This window comes from Protomyctophum bolini (assembly GCF_963924005.1).
Source record: "Protomyctophum bolini genome assembly, chromosome: 8".
NCBI lineage: Eukaryota > Metazoa > Chordata > Actinopteri > Myctophiformes > Myctophidae > Protomyctophum > Protomyctophum bolini.
The window spans coordinates 41,504,450-41,519,092 of record NC_137869.1 but is presented as its reverse complement, the minus strand read 5'-3'; the positions used below and the strand labels follow the sequence as shown (position 1 = coordinate 41,519,092).

Genomic DNA, 14,643 nt, shown 5'->3' with positions numbered 1-14,643 from the left:
GGTGCCAGGACGTGTTGTGAGCTCGTAGATTGGCTCTTTTCACCGAATGTTTGCCCCCCCCCCCCCCCCCCCCAGAGTAGGAAGGCGAGGTCGGGGTTCATGTGGTTAAGCTTTAGAGTTCGTATGTTGCTGTTACAGTATGTATTACTTTTCATGTATTGAATGAATGAATAGTTTATTTCGGTACTTTACATGTTTAAAGACAGTTGTGTTATAAGGTCAGGTACAGTATTAGTGATGAAGTGAGTACAATGGAAACATGTTGCATGTTTTCCTTTTAAGATAACCTTCGACTATACGACCTGTACTGTTAACAATCTTGTCACGATGTCAAACTTAAGTTGACGATTAATTGCCACTAAAATAATTGCGATTGAATGATTACATTTGTATTCATATGTAAGGGAATACATCATTGCACATAAAAAACGACTCCAGGGTGTCTAATGAAGTACTGTCACCTCATAGGCACATGAAAAACACAAAAATTGTGGCACTCCATCTTCAATGTCTGTTTGCCTTTTGGGCTTCGTAATAGCTAATGGCACATATATGACAAATAAGTTAAATATACACAGACATTATTGACATGCAATCATTTTATACAGTACATGTAAATGTGTGTGTGTATGTGTGACGATTATGAAAAGAATAATAGTGACTATGTAGTAATTGTGACAGGCCTACTCCAATCTTTTTGATAAAGTGTTCATAATCAGTGGCGTGTGTGTTTGCAGGTGGCGGTGGCGGGGGCTCCGGTCACCCTGTGGATGGCGTACGACACGGGCTACACCGAGCGCTACATGGACACGCCCGAGAACAACCAGGAGGGCTACGAGGCCGGCTCTGTGGCTCTGCACGTCCGCAAGCTGCCTAACGAGTACGCTACGTCGTCATACTATAATGAATATGAGGGCGGCTGTGGCTCAGGAGGTAGAGCAGGTCGTCCAAATGATCCCTGGGTCGGCGGTTCGAATCCCGGCTCCTCCATCCTCCAGTCCACATGTCGAAGTGTCCTTGGGCAAGACACTGAACCCTACATTGCCTCCAATGAGTTGGTTGGTGTGAGCTCGCCACCATTGGTGTGTGAATGTGGGAAGTGAGGACGCTGGCGTCGACTGTTCGCCGCTTCACCTCCCAATGTATGAATGAATGAACCATTGTAAAGCGCTTTGAGCACTTGGAAAAGCGCTATAAAAATGCAATTCATTATAATAATAGTCTGAATGAATGTGTGTCTGTGTGTCACTGTGACTGCCGTATAGCTCCTCACTGCCTGCACCAATTGCTCCCATTGGTCTTAACGAAGCCCCTTTTTCCAATTTAACAAATTAATAATGAATTTATTAGTGAATTAAAAGAATGTGAAAACGCACCCAGGGCGCAGTATCTCACGACAGGTAAGGGCTATAGTTACTATAATAATACAGTGGTTCTCAACAAACGTTCTCATGTCAAGGACAACCCAAAAAAATAGCCCTATAAGACCTGAGGCTGATTCTACAAATGCCGGCAGTAGTTCTCTACACGCACGCTTGTATAGAGCGTCGCTGTCCCCCCCCCGTCCCCCCGACGAGAGGCCCGGAAAATAATTCCCCCGTTCATTTTCCTCCATATAAACTTTTCAAAAAGTATTTATTTAAAGGCGTTTACGCCGCGGACAAAGCCAACTCGGCTCGTGACAAATAAACACAATGTTATGGGCTGATCAAATAATTAGAAAGAAGGCAGGGTACACTTTTTGTTTTGTTTTTCTTCTTACTAGTAATTATTCGATCGGCCCCAAAACATTTGTGTTTATTGTCATGATTTGTCATGAGCCAAGTTGTCTTTGTCCACGCCGTAAACGTCTTTAAATACATACTTTTTTTTGCAAACTCTATGGGGAAAATGAACGGGGAATTCTCTTCCGGGGCTCTCGTCGTCATGAAAGGGACTGTGACGCTCTATTGTCCCAGTTGTTAAGCATGTATTGGTGGTGGTGGTGGTGGTGGTTGTTGAATCGAGGCTTGGTGTAGATTGTATGTAGAAGACATGCTGGTCTATCGTTCCACTTACCTTGGACTGAAACATTTTGTTTCTTCCAATGCAGGCCTAACAGATTGCTGATCCTCCATGGTTTCCTGGACGAGAACGTTCACTTCTTCCACACCAACTTCCTGGTCTCACAACTGATACGAGCCGGAAAGCCTTACCAGCTGCAGGTAATGTTAACTTATAACACATCGCAACATAATGTAATGTAAGGTAGCATCATGTAACATTATGTTACTATATATGTAAACGTTTCGTATGTTAGGTTTCATCATTCTGCAAAACACTTGACCAAGTGCTTATCAAGTAATGTTTTAATAAATGTCTTCATTGTCATTGTTTACCATCTAATACTAATACGTAATAATAAATTCAGTAGTAGGATAGGGAAACGGTGTCTTGGGCGCATTGGACAGATTGTGATATGATCCCAGACCAGCAGAGGGAGCTGTGTGTCCACTCTGACAGGGTTCTGACCGGTCTCATTTGACCTGTGAACACAGCTGAAGGTGATAACATTAATTAAAGAGGCTGGGACACTTAAAAGTGTCAGACGTCATCAAAAGCAGTTAAAGCACCCATTGTTTTCAACGGTGGTATAAATATAACGCTGAGGGCATCAAGTGGATGTGTATTGTACTGTTAATTTGTCTGACTGCGGTGCCCATTGAGCTTCATGGCTGTGTCAGTGTGTGGAAGACGGCCAACTACAGTAAAACCGTAAACCCAATTCTTTGACTATAAAACTGTCGGCATCCCCCTGAACTCCTTCCCCAGATTTACCCCAACGAGAGACACAGCATCCGCTGTCCAGAGTCCGGCGAACACTACGAGATCTCCCTCCTTCACTTCCTGCAGCAGAACCTCTGATTTCTGACGCTTCGATCGACACCGACCAAGACGCAAGCTCTCCTCCTCCTCCTCGTCCACTCCTCCTGTCCTCGTTAATGTCTTCCACTCCTTCCTGTGTGTACCTCCTCCTCCTGTCTGTCCCCTGTCGTCCGTGTCTCGTCCCCATTGGCTGCTATCAGGTACTGTGTGTGTGTGATCGTGGACAAACACGCGAGCCGTCCAACACAGCTCTCGTGTCCTGTTGGATGCAGACAGAAAGCTGTGTCTGTAAAACCCTGAAAATTCCAGACCCATGTCGGAAATTCTCCGACCGTCGTCGTCGTCCGCAACATCGCCTTCTTTCTGCAGCACATCCAAAAGATCCTTGATATATGCCAAGATAGCCAGTATCAACACCTCGCCATTGGTAGGTAAACGGTACACAAAATGGCCTCCTGAGTGGTGACGTGGTCACTTAAAGAGACATAACGTCCTTCTTCCCCCGGGGGCCTCCTAAACCCCACGAGGCAACGGCTATACAGTTTGTCTGTCTTGGTTTCTCCTGCCCCGTCTTTGGTGTCTCCCGCGCCGGGTCGCTCCACTTGACACTCCACACCGTTTGGCACAATGAGTGATTTGAATCTATGCCAAACCCACGACAGCTGTGCTCACCACGACTAGAGACTTGCTGATACTCGACTCAAGTCGGTTCAAACGGAAAACAATGTGCGTTTTTTTTTTAAAAGACAATGGAATGCCTTGCCCAAGGATCCGGGTGACGGTGTTTGTTTACATTTGGATTTTCATGTCATGTGGTGTTTTGGTGAACCGACTCGATGCACAGCGGCGGTTAGGGGTGTCCATTTTTTTTAAATTATAATCACCATTCCCGTTATGAACGATACAAAATCGATTCATAATTTTTTTTTTTCTTTTCTGGTTACGGTTACAGGAGTTTTCACTACGTGGTGTTTGCGGTATGAAATGTGAGCTCGCCCTAATCACAGTAAACATCATGTCTTCACTCTTGAGTCATTTTCAAGTTATACTGTAGCATAGTCACTTCAGTTGGCTGGAGTAGATTGCGACGAAATCCTATGTGTTGAATCGAGAATCATTTTGAATAGAGAATAGTTTTGAATCTGACAAAAAAAAAAACACTTGAATTTTCGTTTTTTTGGATTGAAAATCGAGTTGAATCGAATCGTGACCCCAAGAATCGGAACGGAATCGTTGGGACACCGAAAGATTCCCAGCCCTATAGCGGCGGTGCCTGGTTAAATGGAGGATGGCCTTCAACACATTCAAATCACGACACGTGTTGCGTCATGAGTTGCTTACTACTTTTATGCATAAAAGAGAATTATGTGAACAGGCAATCACTTTATAGTTACTCTCTGCTTCCTCCTGCTCTGTTAGTTGATTTGTGTTAAGATGACAAGCGATATTATCTTTTTCACGCGGTGTGTGCCATCACTGTTGCAAAATGGTTTCGGGAAGGAAAAAAAAAAAGCGTGCTGCCTCGAATATTTTAAGTGTTTATTATTAAGAAGAGAATATTTTTTATCCGTTTTTGTTATTGTTTTCTCGGGTCTATAAATGTTGTATCTGTGCTCTTTTCATCTCATGTGCATCTGAAGTGCTGAAATATTTAAACGTTTTGTTTGTTTTTTTGTTTTTTTCCTGCCAATCTTGCATCAAGTTGACCTGTCGGGGTCATACTAACAATATCGTTGAGATATTTTTTCAGAAATATTGTGATATTAGTTTTTTGCTCATTATGGCCCGGCCCCCGAAGTCATATCTAACATCTGGCAGACTATGGTGCCTTCTAGAGGACATTGCAGACCTGCTCAAACAAAGGAGTGTGTTGTTTTTAATGTGACGATAAAGCAACGCTCGCATTATGAAGTGTTCTTATGGGGGCGCCCTCTGCCATTGGACATCATGGACCACATGCTTTCTCCTGAGACGAGAAGACCCCAATTTGAATCCGACTCCCATCATCATGTCTCACGTTGTCTCCCTATTCTCTCTGGCTTCAGTGTCCTGTCTCTATAATCTTATCTTAATAAAAAAAACTTTAAAAAAAAAATACAAAAACGATATAATTAAATACATTTTATATAAAGTGTTTTATTCATGGCGCAGTCTGCATTATGGGCTGTCTTTACCTGCGTGGTATGCACACTTTGGTTCATTTATAGGCGGTAACGCAAGGAAACCTGCACGGCACCAATCTGTTCACCGGGACCTTTCGACCCTGCAGGGGAAGCCGGCGATCGAACCAGGAACTTTTAAGATTCCCAGGCGGCCACTCTTGACGCCACCATGATGTGAGTTAAATTCATTTGATTAATTACATTTTCTCTATCAGCTTGCTTAGGAATTGACTGACCACTATAGCCTGGCACGACCAGACTAAAACAACTCAGGCATTTGATGATTTAGCTCTCTGGCATATTCCTCTGGTTTCCAGGCTAAGTGGCCAGACAGAGAGAGGCCAATTTATGTGTGTTGGCCTATTATTTAATTATCTCCCCACAAATAACTGTATATTTGTTGACCGTCCGTCACCTAAGTATAAATCCTTTGTGAAAAAGAAAAGAAAATGTTTTTCAATGTATCTTTTTTTTAAAGGGCTTTTCTGCCTTAATTGACATAGTGTATAGATAGACAGGAAACGGAGAGAGACTGGGAATGACACACAGCAAAGGTCGTCAGGATGGGGACTCGAGCCCGCGACACACTGTCAGGCTGCATAGAACCCATATGTGGTATGTGTGCCTGGACCGCTAGGCCAGCGGGCGCCAATAACACTTAAATTGGAAAAACCCTGTTGGATAGATAGCGTCAACCATGACTACCTCCACTAGGGAGAGCTGTTTCACCACTGAAGCTTGGACCGATGCAGCAAGTAGTGTCTCAAAGATTTTATTTTGTTTGCCATTCAAGTCGGTGAATATATATATATATATATAAAAACAACTGTACAGTCTTGGTTTGAATATAAGTTTAAAGCTTGTAAATTGTAATACAAAACGATGGCAAAAATACATAAACATACAACAATGTCAAAATGATTCAGAAGTGCTACATAGCCCTTATAAAGGGAATTATGGTACAGCAGTTTTGTAAAGACCGCATTATTCCACTGAGACAGTGAGAGAACATGTATATAGCATAGCATATAAATAGTGGTCATTTCAGTTTCAGCTTAGGTCACTGATATCTTTTGCATATCACAGTTCTAGCGATATGATTCCTTGTACAAAAACCCTCTTGACGGTAGTAGAGTGCATCAGTTCATTATTCTCCTCGTTCGGGTGGTGAATGTTACAGGTGTTTGATCTTCAGCGTGGTGCTTCTGATGGGGTTGTGGCGCGCCGTCATGGTCTTCCAGAACATGGTCTGCTGTTGTCTGGTCTGCTTGTTGTTGTGTCTTCTGGGATACTTGCCGTTCAGGTTGGACTCCCCGCAGCCGCTGAACCACCAGCCGCCTGCAAAAAAACAAACGACAACATTCGACAATGTTTAACATCCAGCAAATTTGATTCAGAGTTCAAAATGTATAGCTGTTAGAATCGAGTCTTTTCATGGAGATTAAAAGTGAAGCTTCTCAGAAATCGTCGTGGAAATAATGAAAAGAAAGTTATGGACAAATCTAGTAATCGGATCAAACTCATTTTCATACTTCGTCATACAACGGTGACATGCAAAAAAAATATCATAAAACACCATATTGTTGCTGTCCGGGGGAACTCTATTTTTTTTTTTTACAAACAAAATCTTAAAACGAAATGAATTGACAATAATAAATACAAAACAAAAATAAATAAATGAGAACTCTATTTTTGAAGTTTTTTTTTCTTCATAAATCGGTGCTATTGAACACCCTTCATGTCTGTGTGTTGGAACCAATGAAAATAGTATAGATCTGCTATATGTGGGATTTTTTTTGTTTTAGGAAACATAGCAGTTCTTCATGAACTTTTAATCCGTTTAAACCAATGACCTCTTTTCCATACAGGAAAGGATTCCAAATAAGCCCAGCTGGGCTTCTTCCCTTCCTTGCATTGTATTTTAGTTTCTTTGATATGTTATCGTCTATTTTCTTTGTACTACGTGCTAAATAAATAAACCTAAACCTAAAGCAGTGCTATAGGCTCTCACCTGAGAGGAGCTTGGCACAGTTGCTGTTGTCGCTGAGGTCGTTGTCCCGGTCCGACGTGGAGAACGGGCGGCCCGAGGCGCCGGCCGCCTCCAGAGACCCGGGAGGCGAGGAGGAGGAGGACGACGAGGAGGACGACGACGGGTCGGCGTGCAGGTGGAGGGCGTAGTTCCGGTCCGCCCCGTCCAGGTCGAAGTGGTACTGGGCCGACTGCTTCTGCCCCGTCCAGTCGGAGAGCTCCACCTCCAGCACGTGCTGGCCCTGCCTGGACAGCGAGTGGATGTGCTCCAGGCCCAGCCAGAACTCGCCTGGAAGGTGAAGAAGAGGTCGGTCAATGGAGGGCAACTTGCAAGTGCTGTTACGGTGATTTGTTTGAGTGTCACTTTAGCGTTTATAACCACATTAACCGGTGTATTATACTGTTGAAAAATAGCAGATATACAAGCTCATCGCATGGCACAGAGAGTGCCACGTACGCTACGAGCTTGTAGATCTGCTATTTTTGAAAAATCGTGTTAACCCATTCAGGCCTGACCTCGAAATTAAAAAAAAAATCTCCTAAATCGTCCAGATTTCTGAAATAAATATTTTCCACGAATTTTCAAAAATAGCAGACCTACAAGCTCGTAGCGCGCCACTCGGTGGCGCGCTACGAGCTTGTAGATCTGCTATTTTTAAATAGCTAAAGCATAACGTAACACCAAAACGGGTTCCTGCCTAAATGGGTTAAAACAATGTTTATTAAATAGATCAAGCTCTATATTTTCCGGTATAGTATTCGTTTCCATCAGAGGAACTTCTCTCGCTGCTTTTTAGGATGTATTACAAGACTCACCATCCAGGCTGCCGAAGCCTTTCTGGTACTGGATCCACAGCTGGTTAAAGTTCTGCGATCCATCCTGACGTTTCTGAACGACTGTCCAGCCACCTTCTGTTACGGAGACAAGAGAGGAACAAGAAGACCAGGTCAGATTTATTTATTTTTTTAGGCTTCAGATTCCAAGTCCAATGCATGAATGGAATCCTGTTGGCAACAGTTGGCAAGATCTCGGTTATAATGGAGGAGAATACATTCTTAGCTTTGAGACAAAGGGTCTGTGTGTGTGTGTGGGTGGGGGGGGGGGGGGGGGAGAGAGAGAGAGAGAGAGAGAGAGACACTCACCAGCAGTCATTTCACAGAGCACGGGGAAGGGATGGGAGTGGAGTGGCTGGATGGTGTACACACCACTGGCTCGCTGCCCTTGCTCAAACAACTCCTGGCAGTCTCGGGCCAAACCTGGCACGACCAAACAGAAAGACAAACAGACGTCAGAACGGTTTTGGCAAATGTCTCCCGTTCGAGCGCCAAATAATTCTCTTTTATCTTGGTGTTGCTGATAATAATGTCTGTTTGAGTTGGAATCCCTGCAGCATGTCTACAGTTCATGTACAGTAGTAGGAGTCAGCTAAAAGGGAGGGGGAAAAAAGGCCTGTGTCCTAATTTTCACTGAACTTTGAGCTGGCTTTTATCCGTTCTGCCAACAAGTTAACTTATTGTAAACTCACGGGGCAAAGGTCTTTGTTACAGTGTGGAGCGATGTGACCTCACATAACAGGGGACATTGTGAAATGCTTGTAAATGACTAAACTGCTCCTTCTATGATAAGATAGTTTTCCAGCACCAGATCTTTGTTATTTTAAGCATAATGTACCATAGCATCCCTTTCCTGGTGGTGCAAAGTGCAAACCGTAGGCTATTTTTGGCAAAGAGAGATTTGGTGTAGGGGGAAATGCCAACAGACAGTCAGACAGAAATAAATTGACTTAAGTACTCTACTCAAGTACCATTTTGAGGTATTTTTTACTTTACTTAAGTATTTCCAATAGTTTTACTTCTACTCGACTACATTTCAGAGGCAAATATTGTACTTTTACTCCATTACAATTATTTGACAACTTAAGTCACTAGTTACTTACATTTTGATTATTATTACAAAACGTATAGCCTACAGTAGCCTACTAACGACTCCAGCCCGATATACATTTCGGGCCATTTGAAAAAATAGCCGATCTACAAGCTCACAATGCGTCACAATTTCTGTTGGTGACTTTCCATCTTTTTACCATTGCATTGTTTGATAGCCGAGAGCACGAGTATCCAATATCCATCTATAGAAATGGGTTTGTGTGGTAGCCAAAACACAGCACGTGTGGCACCGCCGCTGCTGCTGCTGCTGCTGCTGCTAATAAATGTTTTACTACTAACACACGTCCAAACACTGGCCAGCTGGAAATGTTTAGCGTCCAGAAAACAGTGTTTAGCTGGGGGGCTTGGAGGTAAACTAGGGGAAAGGTTGTGGACTTTTAAATACCCTATACTTGGTTGACCCGAGGCCCCCATGGCTCTAGCCTCTTAATGCGGGATAGTCTCCCGCGTTCTTGGGCTGCTGCCGACAACAAGCCTCTCTGACCTACTTACTAGGCCCACTCCCTTTTTTCTCTTTTTTGTATATATTAGTTTGACCAGCTAATGTTTTTGGTGTTTTTTTTTTTAAAGGTGACCTGTTGAAGGCATGTTCTCTCACCTGTCTGTGGCTCGTTGTGCTCCATCATGTCTTCCCTCAGCGCGGTCTGTGCCACCTGAAACCAATTAACACAAGCACGACACGGTTAGTACAAGTCTATCCAAACCCCAGCAGTTCATGTAGTTTAATGAGTCACTAACACAGCTGAATGAGTCACAGACATACGTAAAAAAAAAACCCTTCTATGTGAAAACCGTAAGTATAGACAGGCTATGTGCAACTTTAGGCTAAACGACACAAGAATTCAAAAGGTCATCTGTAGATATAAAGGACTGGAAAGAAGTCAGAGGATTTGTAACCTATGTAATGAAGCCAGAATTGGAGACGAGTACCATGTTTTGTTGGAATGTAAGAATACTAGCATTATGAATTTCAGGCAAAAAATACCTGCCAATTAATTTTTTTACCCACCCTTCTATGTTTAAATTAAATGACATTACTAAAATCTGAAAAAACTAAAAGTAATCTATAAATTGGGTGCTTTTCTGAAAAATGTTCTTCCACTGTACAAATAGGGAAAGCCTTCCGATATGTCTATATGTATATCGTCTAATGTATTGTATACTTTCGATTGTATACTTTTATGAATCTGTGCTCCAAACCGTGGGATCATGGTCGCGAGTTAAATAAATGATGATGAAATGTTTCTTTCAGGATTTTGCCGTGTCCCTCAATTGCTACGTTTCTCTGGATGAGAACTGTGTGTGTGTGTGTGTGTGTGTGTGTGTGTGTTCGTGTGCATGCCTGCATACCTTGCTCTGCAGTGTCTGCAGGTGAAGGTTGTTCTTGTCCAGCTTGTCTTGTTGCTGCCTGATCTTCTCCACCAGATCATCGATCTGTTTGTTCTGAGCTTCCAGGATCCTCTGCAGAGTAGACAAAAACCACACCAAACCTCATGAGCAAAAAGTGTCACTTAAATCAACCTAGAACTGCGTCATGATGTGGCCTGCGTGTGTGCCATACACCCCCTTCGATCGACCACCGTGCAGTGTGGCTGCTCTTGTGTAAAGCACTTTGAACTGCACTCGCTGCCTGAAAAATGTGCTATATAAATAAAGATTGATTGATTGATTGATAATTCTGGCTTATGGCTACAGTATAGTAAGTCTTCCTACTGTACAGTATAGGAACTGAGATTCTTCTGCATTCTAGCATTCAGTCTGATAGAATGATTGATTGGAGTCAACTATCCACTGTAGCTGGAGGATATAAAACAACCCTTTCCTTCACGTTTGATTGATTGATTGATGTTTTTGACAAAAATGCACACACAGTATGTGACCAAATATTGTACATTATCTCAAAAGGATAAAACAAACAAAAAGCACGAGAGCTTATTTTCATTGTGTTCTTTGGAGTGCAAAGCAAACCACATTTTAACCCATTCAAACCGGGGAAAGGCATCTGTGTCCTTTTTAGATTTTTCTGCATCGGTTGATTTCCCACGCAGCTTGTGCATCAGCTATTTTTGAACAAAGATCTTGAAAGTGTGAGAACTAATGATTTTCGTTGGAATCTGCCTTATAGGTCTTAACGGGTGATGAATATGGCGATAGACTCTCCACTTCCGAGCCACTTGACTCCAAACATAACTGTCACTTCAGCAGCAGCACCCACACAGACTCGTTAACGCAAACCACCCTCACCTGGATGAAGGAGCCGCTGTCGTTGCTCTCCGACTCTCGCTCCCTCTGGTTGATCCTCTCCTCCAGCCGGTCCATCCTGGAGAGAACGGCCTCTCTGTCCGCTCTGGCCTCCTCCTCCGAGGCCCTCCTCGACTCACTGGCCAGGGCCTCCACCCTCCTCCTCCTCTCCTCCTCCTCCTGCAGCTCCCGGGCCTCTACCTCCACCTCCACCGCCACCTCTCCCACAACCCGGTGGGAGCCAGCACCACCCTTCACTAGCCGGGCCAGTGTGCCGTTGAGCAGCTGCAGCTGCGCGTTGAAGTCCCTCATCTGGGCCTTGCTCTTGTCGACGTGCTCCCTCAGCCCCTGGCCCAGCTGCAGCATGCCGTAGGCCACCACGTTCACGTCGTCCCGGGACGCGAACCTCTCCCTGCCTCCTCCTCCTGCCGCCGCCGACGCCGACCCCACCGCCACCGGCGGCGCTCCTCTCTTCACTGCGGGGAAGCCGCTTCCCACGCGAGCCTGCAGCATCACCACGGTGAGCGTGAGTACAACGAGCGAAGGCATCATCCTCTCTGTTTGGCTGTGTGTGTGTGTGTCGGTCGGGAGGTGATGCTTTGTGTTTGAGTTGGGTTTGGCTGGCTGTGGTGGGTGCTTTTATAGGCTGCTTGTCCCCGTGCTGCTGGGGGAAGAGAGCTGCTGTGAGTGGCCGCTGTTGAAAAAGGGGGGGTGTCCCACTCTGGTGGTGGTGGTAGTGGAGTTGCTATGATGCAATGCATGCGTGCGCTGAGCAAACAGAGTGATCACAGAGTGGTTTGGCTCCAAACTGTGCTGGGTTTTTGTTTGGTCACACTACATCACAGTATATCACAGCTCGGCATGCAATGTTGAACTGTGACAATATAGGTCTCTTCCTGATATCTCTCTCTCTTGCAAGTTTCTTTTGCTTTTCATTCTGGTGGGGAAAAGTAAAAATGAAACTCCAACACTAGTATTACTTTTACTTTTACTCCCAAATGAAAAGCAAATGTAAATGATTGATTTTTGTCCCATTTAAGAAGTCATGTTACTTTTATAGAGTCTATTTCAAAATCACCTCGGCTGCAGTATGCTGCACAACACCATTTACTTTCTCACAGAAAGACTATAGCCTACAATACAATGCATTTGTTTATCCCACTCGATGCCAAGTTCTGATTATCTAAGGGATTGTACTATCTAGTCCTATAAGCTCAACTGTAAATGTAGACATGTACCAGTCTGTTTGTAAAAATGGTGCAATCAGCTGTCTGTATTATACTGGTTAAATGATCATTTTAGAAACTTAATTGACAACAACAGGAAATGTGGGAGATGTCTCCACATTTCCTGTTGTCAAGCAAGTTCCTACATGCATTGCATGCTAGTCTATGGTCACGTAAGTTCGAACACAAGACAAGTAAGGTACTAAATATTAATGTGTATTTAACTACACGCGATGACGCTTTGGAATGGGGGGGTCAGATCAACATATCTGCCTTGGTGACAGCAGACTGCTGGGCGAGTGCTGGCGCTTTGGCATGGGGGGGGTCTAGTTTTCTGCCGGGCGCGGCTGCACTAATAACTTTTGAGGTCAGATGTTGTCGTGAAGTAGTGTAGTTGCTGGCCAATATTGATGACATCGGGGATCTCCATCCCTGATGATGTCACGTGAGGTCACGTGCTCTCTCTCACCCCATATATGGTGCCCGACACACCCAACTGACGGGAAATGCCGCGATTCCGATTCGAGTTAACTCGACCTTCGGTCGCAATTACCGTACTTAATTAAACTTGTTAGCACATTGTGGTGGAGTACGTCCTTCACACCAAGATTTCATGGCACACTTTTGAGCAATGTGACAAAGACATCTTTGAATCTTTCCTTGACTCATACAATACAAAACAGTGACATAATCCAGAGAGATTGATTCTTCAGGTTATAATAAGTGGTTCTCAAAGTGTGGTCTGGGGACTCCTATAGGGGTTGGTTCTAGGGGGTCCTCTGCAAAATCATGTAATATTGCATAGAAATCTGTTTGGCCACTTTGACCCTGTATACTGTAAGCTCACAAGGCTTCGTGACTTGCTCTGAGCTTGAAGATCTATTTAGAAAATATCTTGTAAAAGTGTTAAAGTTTGAATACTGGTATTTCTTTTAATCTTTTTACTTAGTTATACAGAGACACACAGCAAATCCTGTATTCATTACACTTTAAGGCAAGCAGTATACTTCATTGTGATGATGAATCGTCAAAATGGCTTCCTTAGGAATTATTTTAAACTTTTCACCTATGACGACATATACCCTAAAATGCATTAAGAACGCCAGTTTGGAAGTTCATTACACATTCAGAGTTGGATTAACTCAGGATTGTGTCGTGTATGGTAGGGGAAGAGGTTTGTAGCTAAATCTGTGTTAATAAGCTTGTTCGTGAGGAAAGCTGTGAAACTGACTGAGATCATTCTGAACCACTGTGAGAAGTAGAGGAAAGTTCACCACACCTTTTACCCCCTCCTCCAGACCAATACTGGCATTCCATGTGCACACACACACACACACACACACACACACACACACACACACACACACACATACTCAATCTTCTGCTAATGAGGTGCAGACAACATAACCAAATAATTATGTGTAACCTTTCACTGAGTAAACGGCGTGATTTGTGGTGTGAATGTGGATTGATTGGTTTTCCTCTGGGATGCTGTTAAACATGTTTAGGCTATATGCTATAAAGAAGAGGAAAAAAATAACATTATAAAATCCTCAGTGTTAGTTTAACCATGTGTTACTCTGAGAGTATACACATGTAACCAAATGTACAAATGGCTACAATATAGCCATTATATACCCTCAGAGTTGCAAATGGTTACATTTATTTATTTGATGTTTTTGGGGCTTTTTGCCTTTTTACTGATTGACAGACGGGGAAACGAGGAAAGAGAGACATGGAGTGCAGTGCAAAGTTAGTCAGGAACGGGACTCAAACATTATAGGAGCCTAGGTGCCCGGACCGCTAGGCCGGCTGGGCCACAAATGGCTACATTTGTAACTCTGAGAGTATAGGCCTATTCAAAAGTCACCAAATGTACAAATGGTGACGGTTGACAGCGCTCTCATTTGTAACCGAGTAAAATAAGTGTAGACTTTGAAGTGGTCCTGAAGCTACAAATGGACGGTATGCGCCATAGAACTATATAAAGGATAGAGACCGAACCGGACCGGAGTGCTAGCCCCGCCCCCCAAGCTAGCTATTCATTTCAGTGGAAGTTGCTCAGTGGCGTTTTGGAGCACCCCGGAAGACTTCCGGAAGTATAATTATATAACTCAATGGGTCGAGCGAGCGGAAGTTTAGCCTATAGCCTAGCTAAGGCGGACCTCAAAATT

At 43.8% G+C, this 14,643-nt stretch overlaps 2 protein-coding genes across 2 annotated transcripts in view; one reads left to right on the top strand and one right to left on the bottom strand.

Annotated features, from left to right (window-relative positions):
* Positions 1 to 3,599, top strand: part of LOC308320049 (dipeptidyl peptidase 9-like) — a 32,302-nt gene extending 28,703 nt beyond the window's left edge. Inside the window, exons 19-21 of the mRNA XM_080770352.1 lie at positions 738 to 880; positions 2,093 to 2,204; positions 2,812 to 3,599. Coding sequence (XP_080626478.1) covers positions 738 to 880; positions 2,093 to 2,204; positions 2,812 to 2,904 — 348 coding nt within the window. The 3' untranslated portion in view covers positions 2,905 to 3,599. The remainder of the gene's footprint in view (positions 1 to 737; positions 881 to 2,092; positions 2,205 to 2,811) is intronic.
* A 2,264-nt stretch (positions 3,600 to 5,863) lies between these two features.
* On the bottom strand, positions 5,864 to 11,835 carry LOC308319402 (angiopoietin-related protein 4-like). Its single transcript, XM_080769464.1, has 7 exons — positions 11,247 to 11,835; positions 10,353 to 10,463; positions 9,601 to 9,655; positions 8,199 to 8,312; positions 7,872 to 7,967; positions 7,039 to 7,344; positions 5,864 to 6,365 (listed from the first exon to the last, which is right to left on the bottom strand). The coding sequence occupies exons 1-7, from the start codon at positions 11,793 to 11,795 to the stop codon at positions 6,202 to 6,204; spliced, it is 1,395 nt and encodes a 464-aa protein (XP_080625590.1). The 5' UTR covers positions 11,796 to 11,835; the 3' UTR covers positions 5,864 to 6,201.
* Between the last annotated feature and the right edge of the window lie 2,808 nt (positions 11,836 to 14,643).

What these genes read in the sequence shown, in the direction of transcription:
- LOC308319402 (XM_080769464.1), bottom strand. Translation starts at nt 11,795, where the DNA reads ATGATGCCTTCGCTCGTTGTACTCACGCTCACCGTGGTGATGCTGCAG. An exon ending in ACAGCGGCTCCTTCATCCAG is followed by an intron (nt 10,464 to 11,246) that starts GTGAGGGTGGTT and finishes TCTACTCTGCAG; the next exon opens with AGGATCCTGGAAGCTCAGAA. An exon ending in GCTCTGTGAAATGACTGCTG is followed by an intron (nt 7,968 to 8,198) that starts GTGAGTGTCTCT and finishes TCTCCGTAACAG; the next exon opens with AAGGTGGCTGGACAGTCGTT.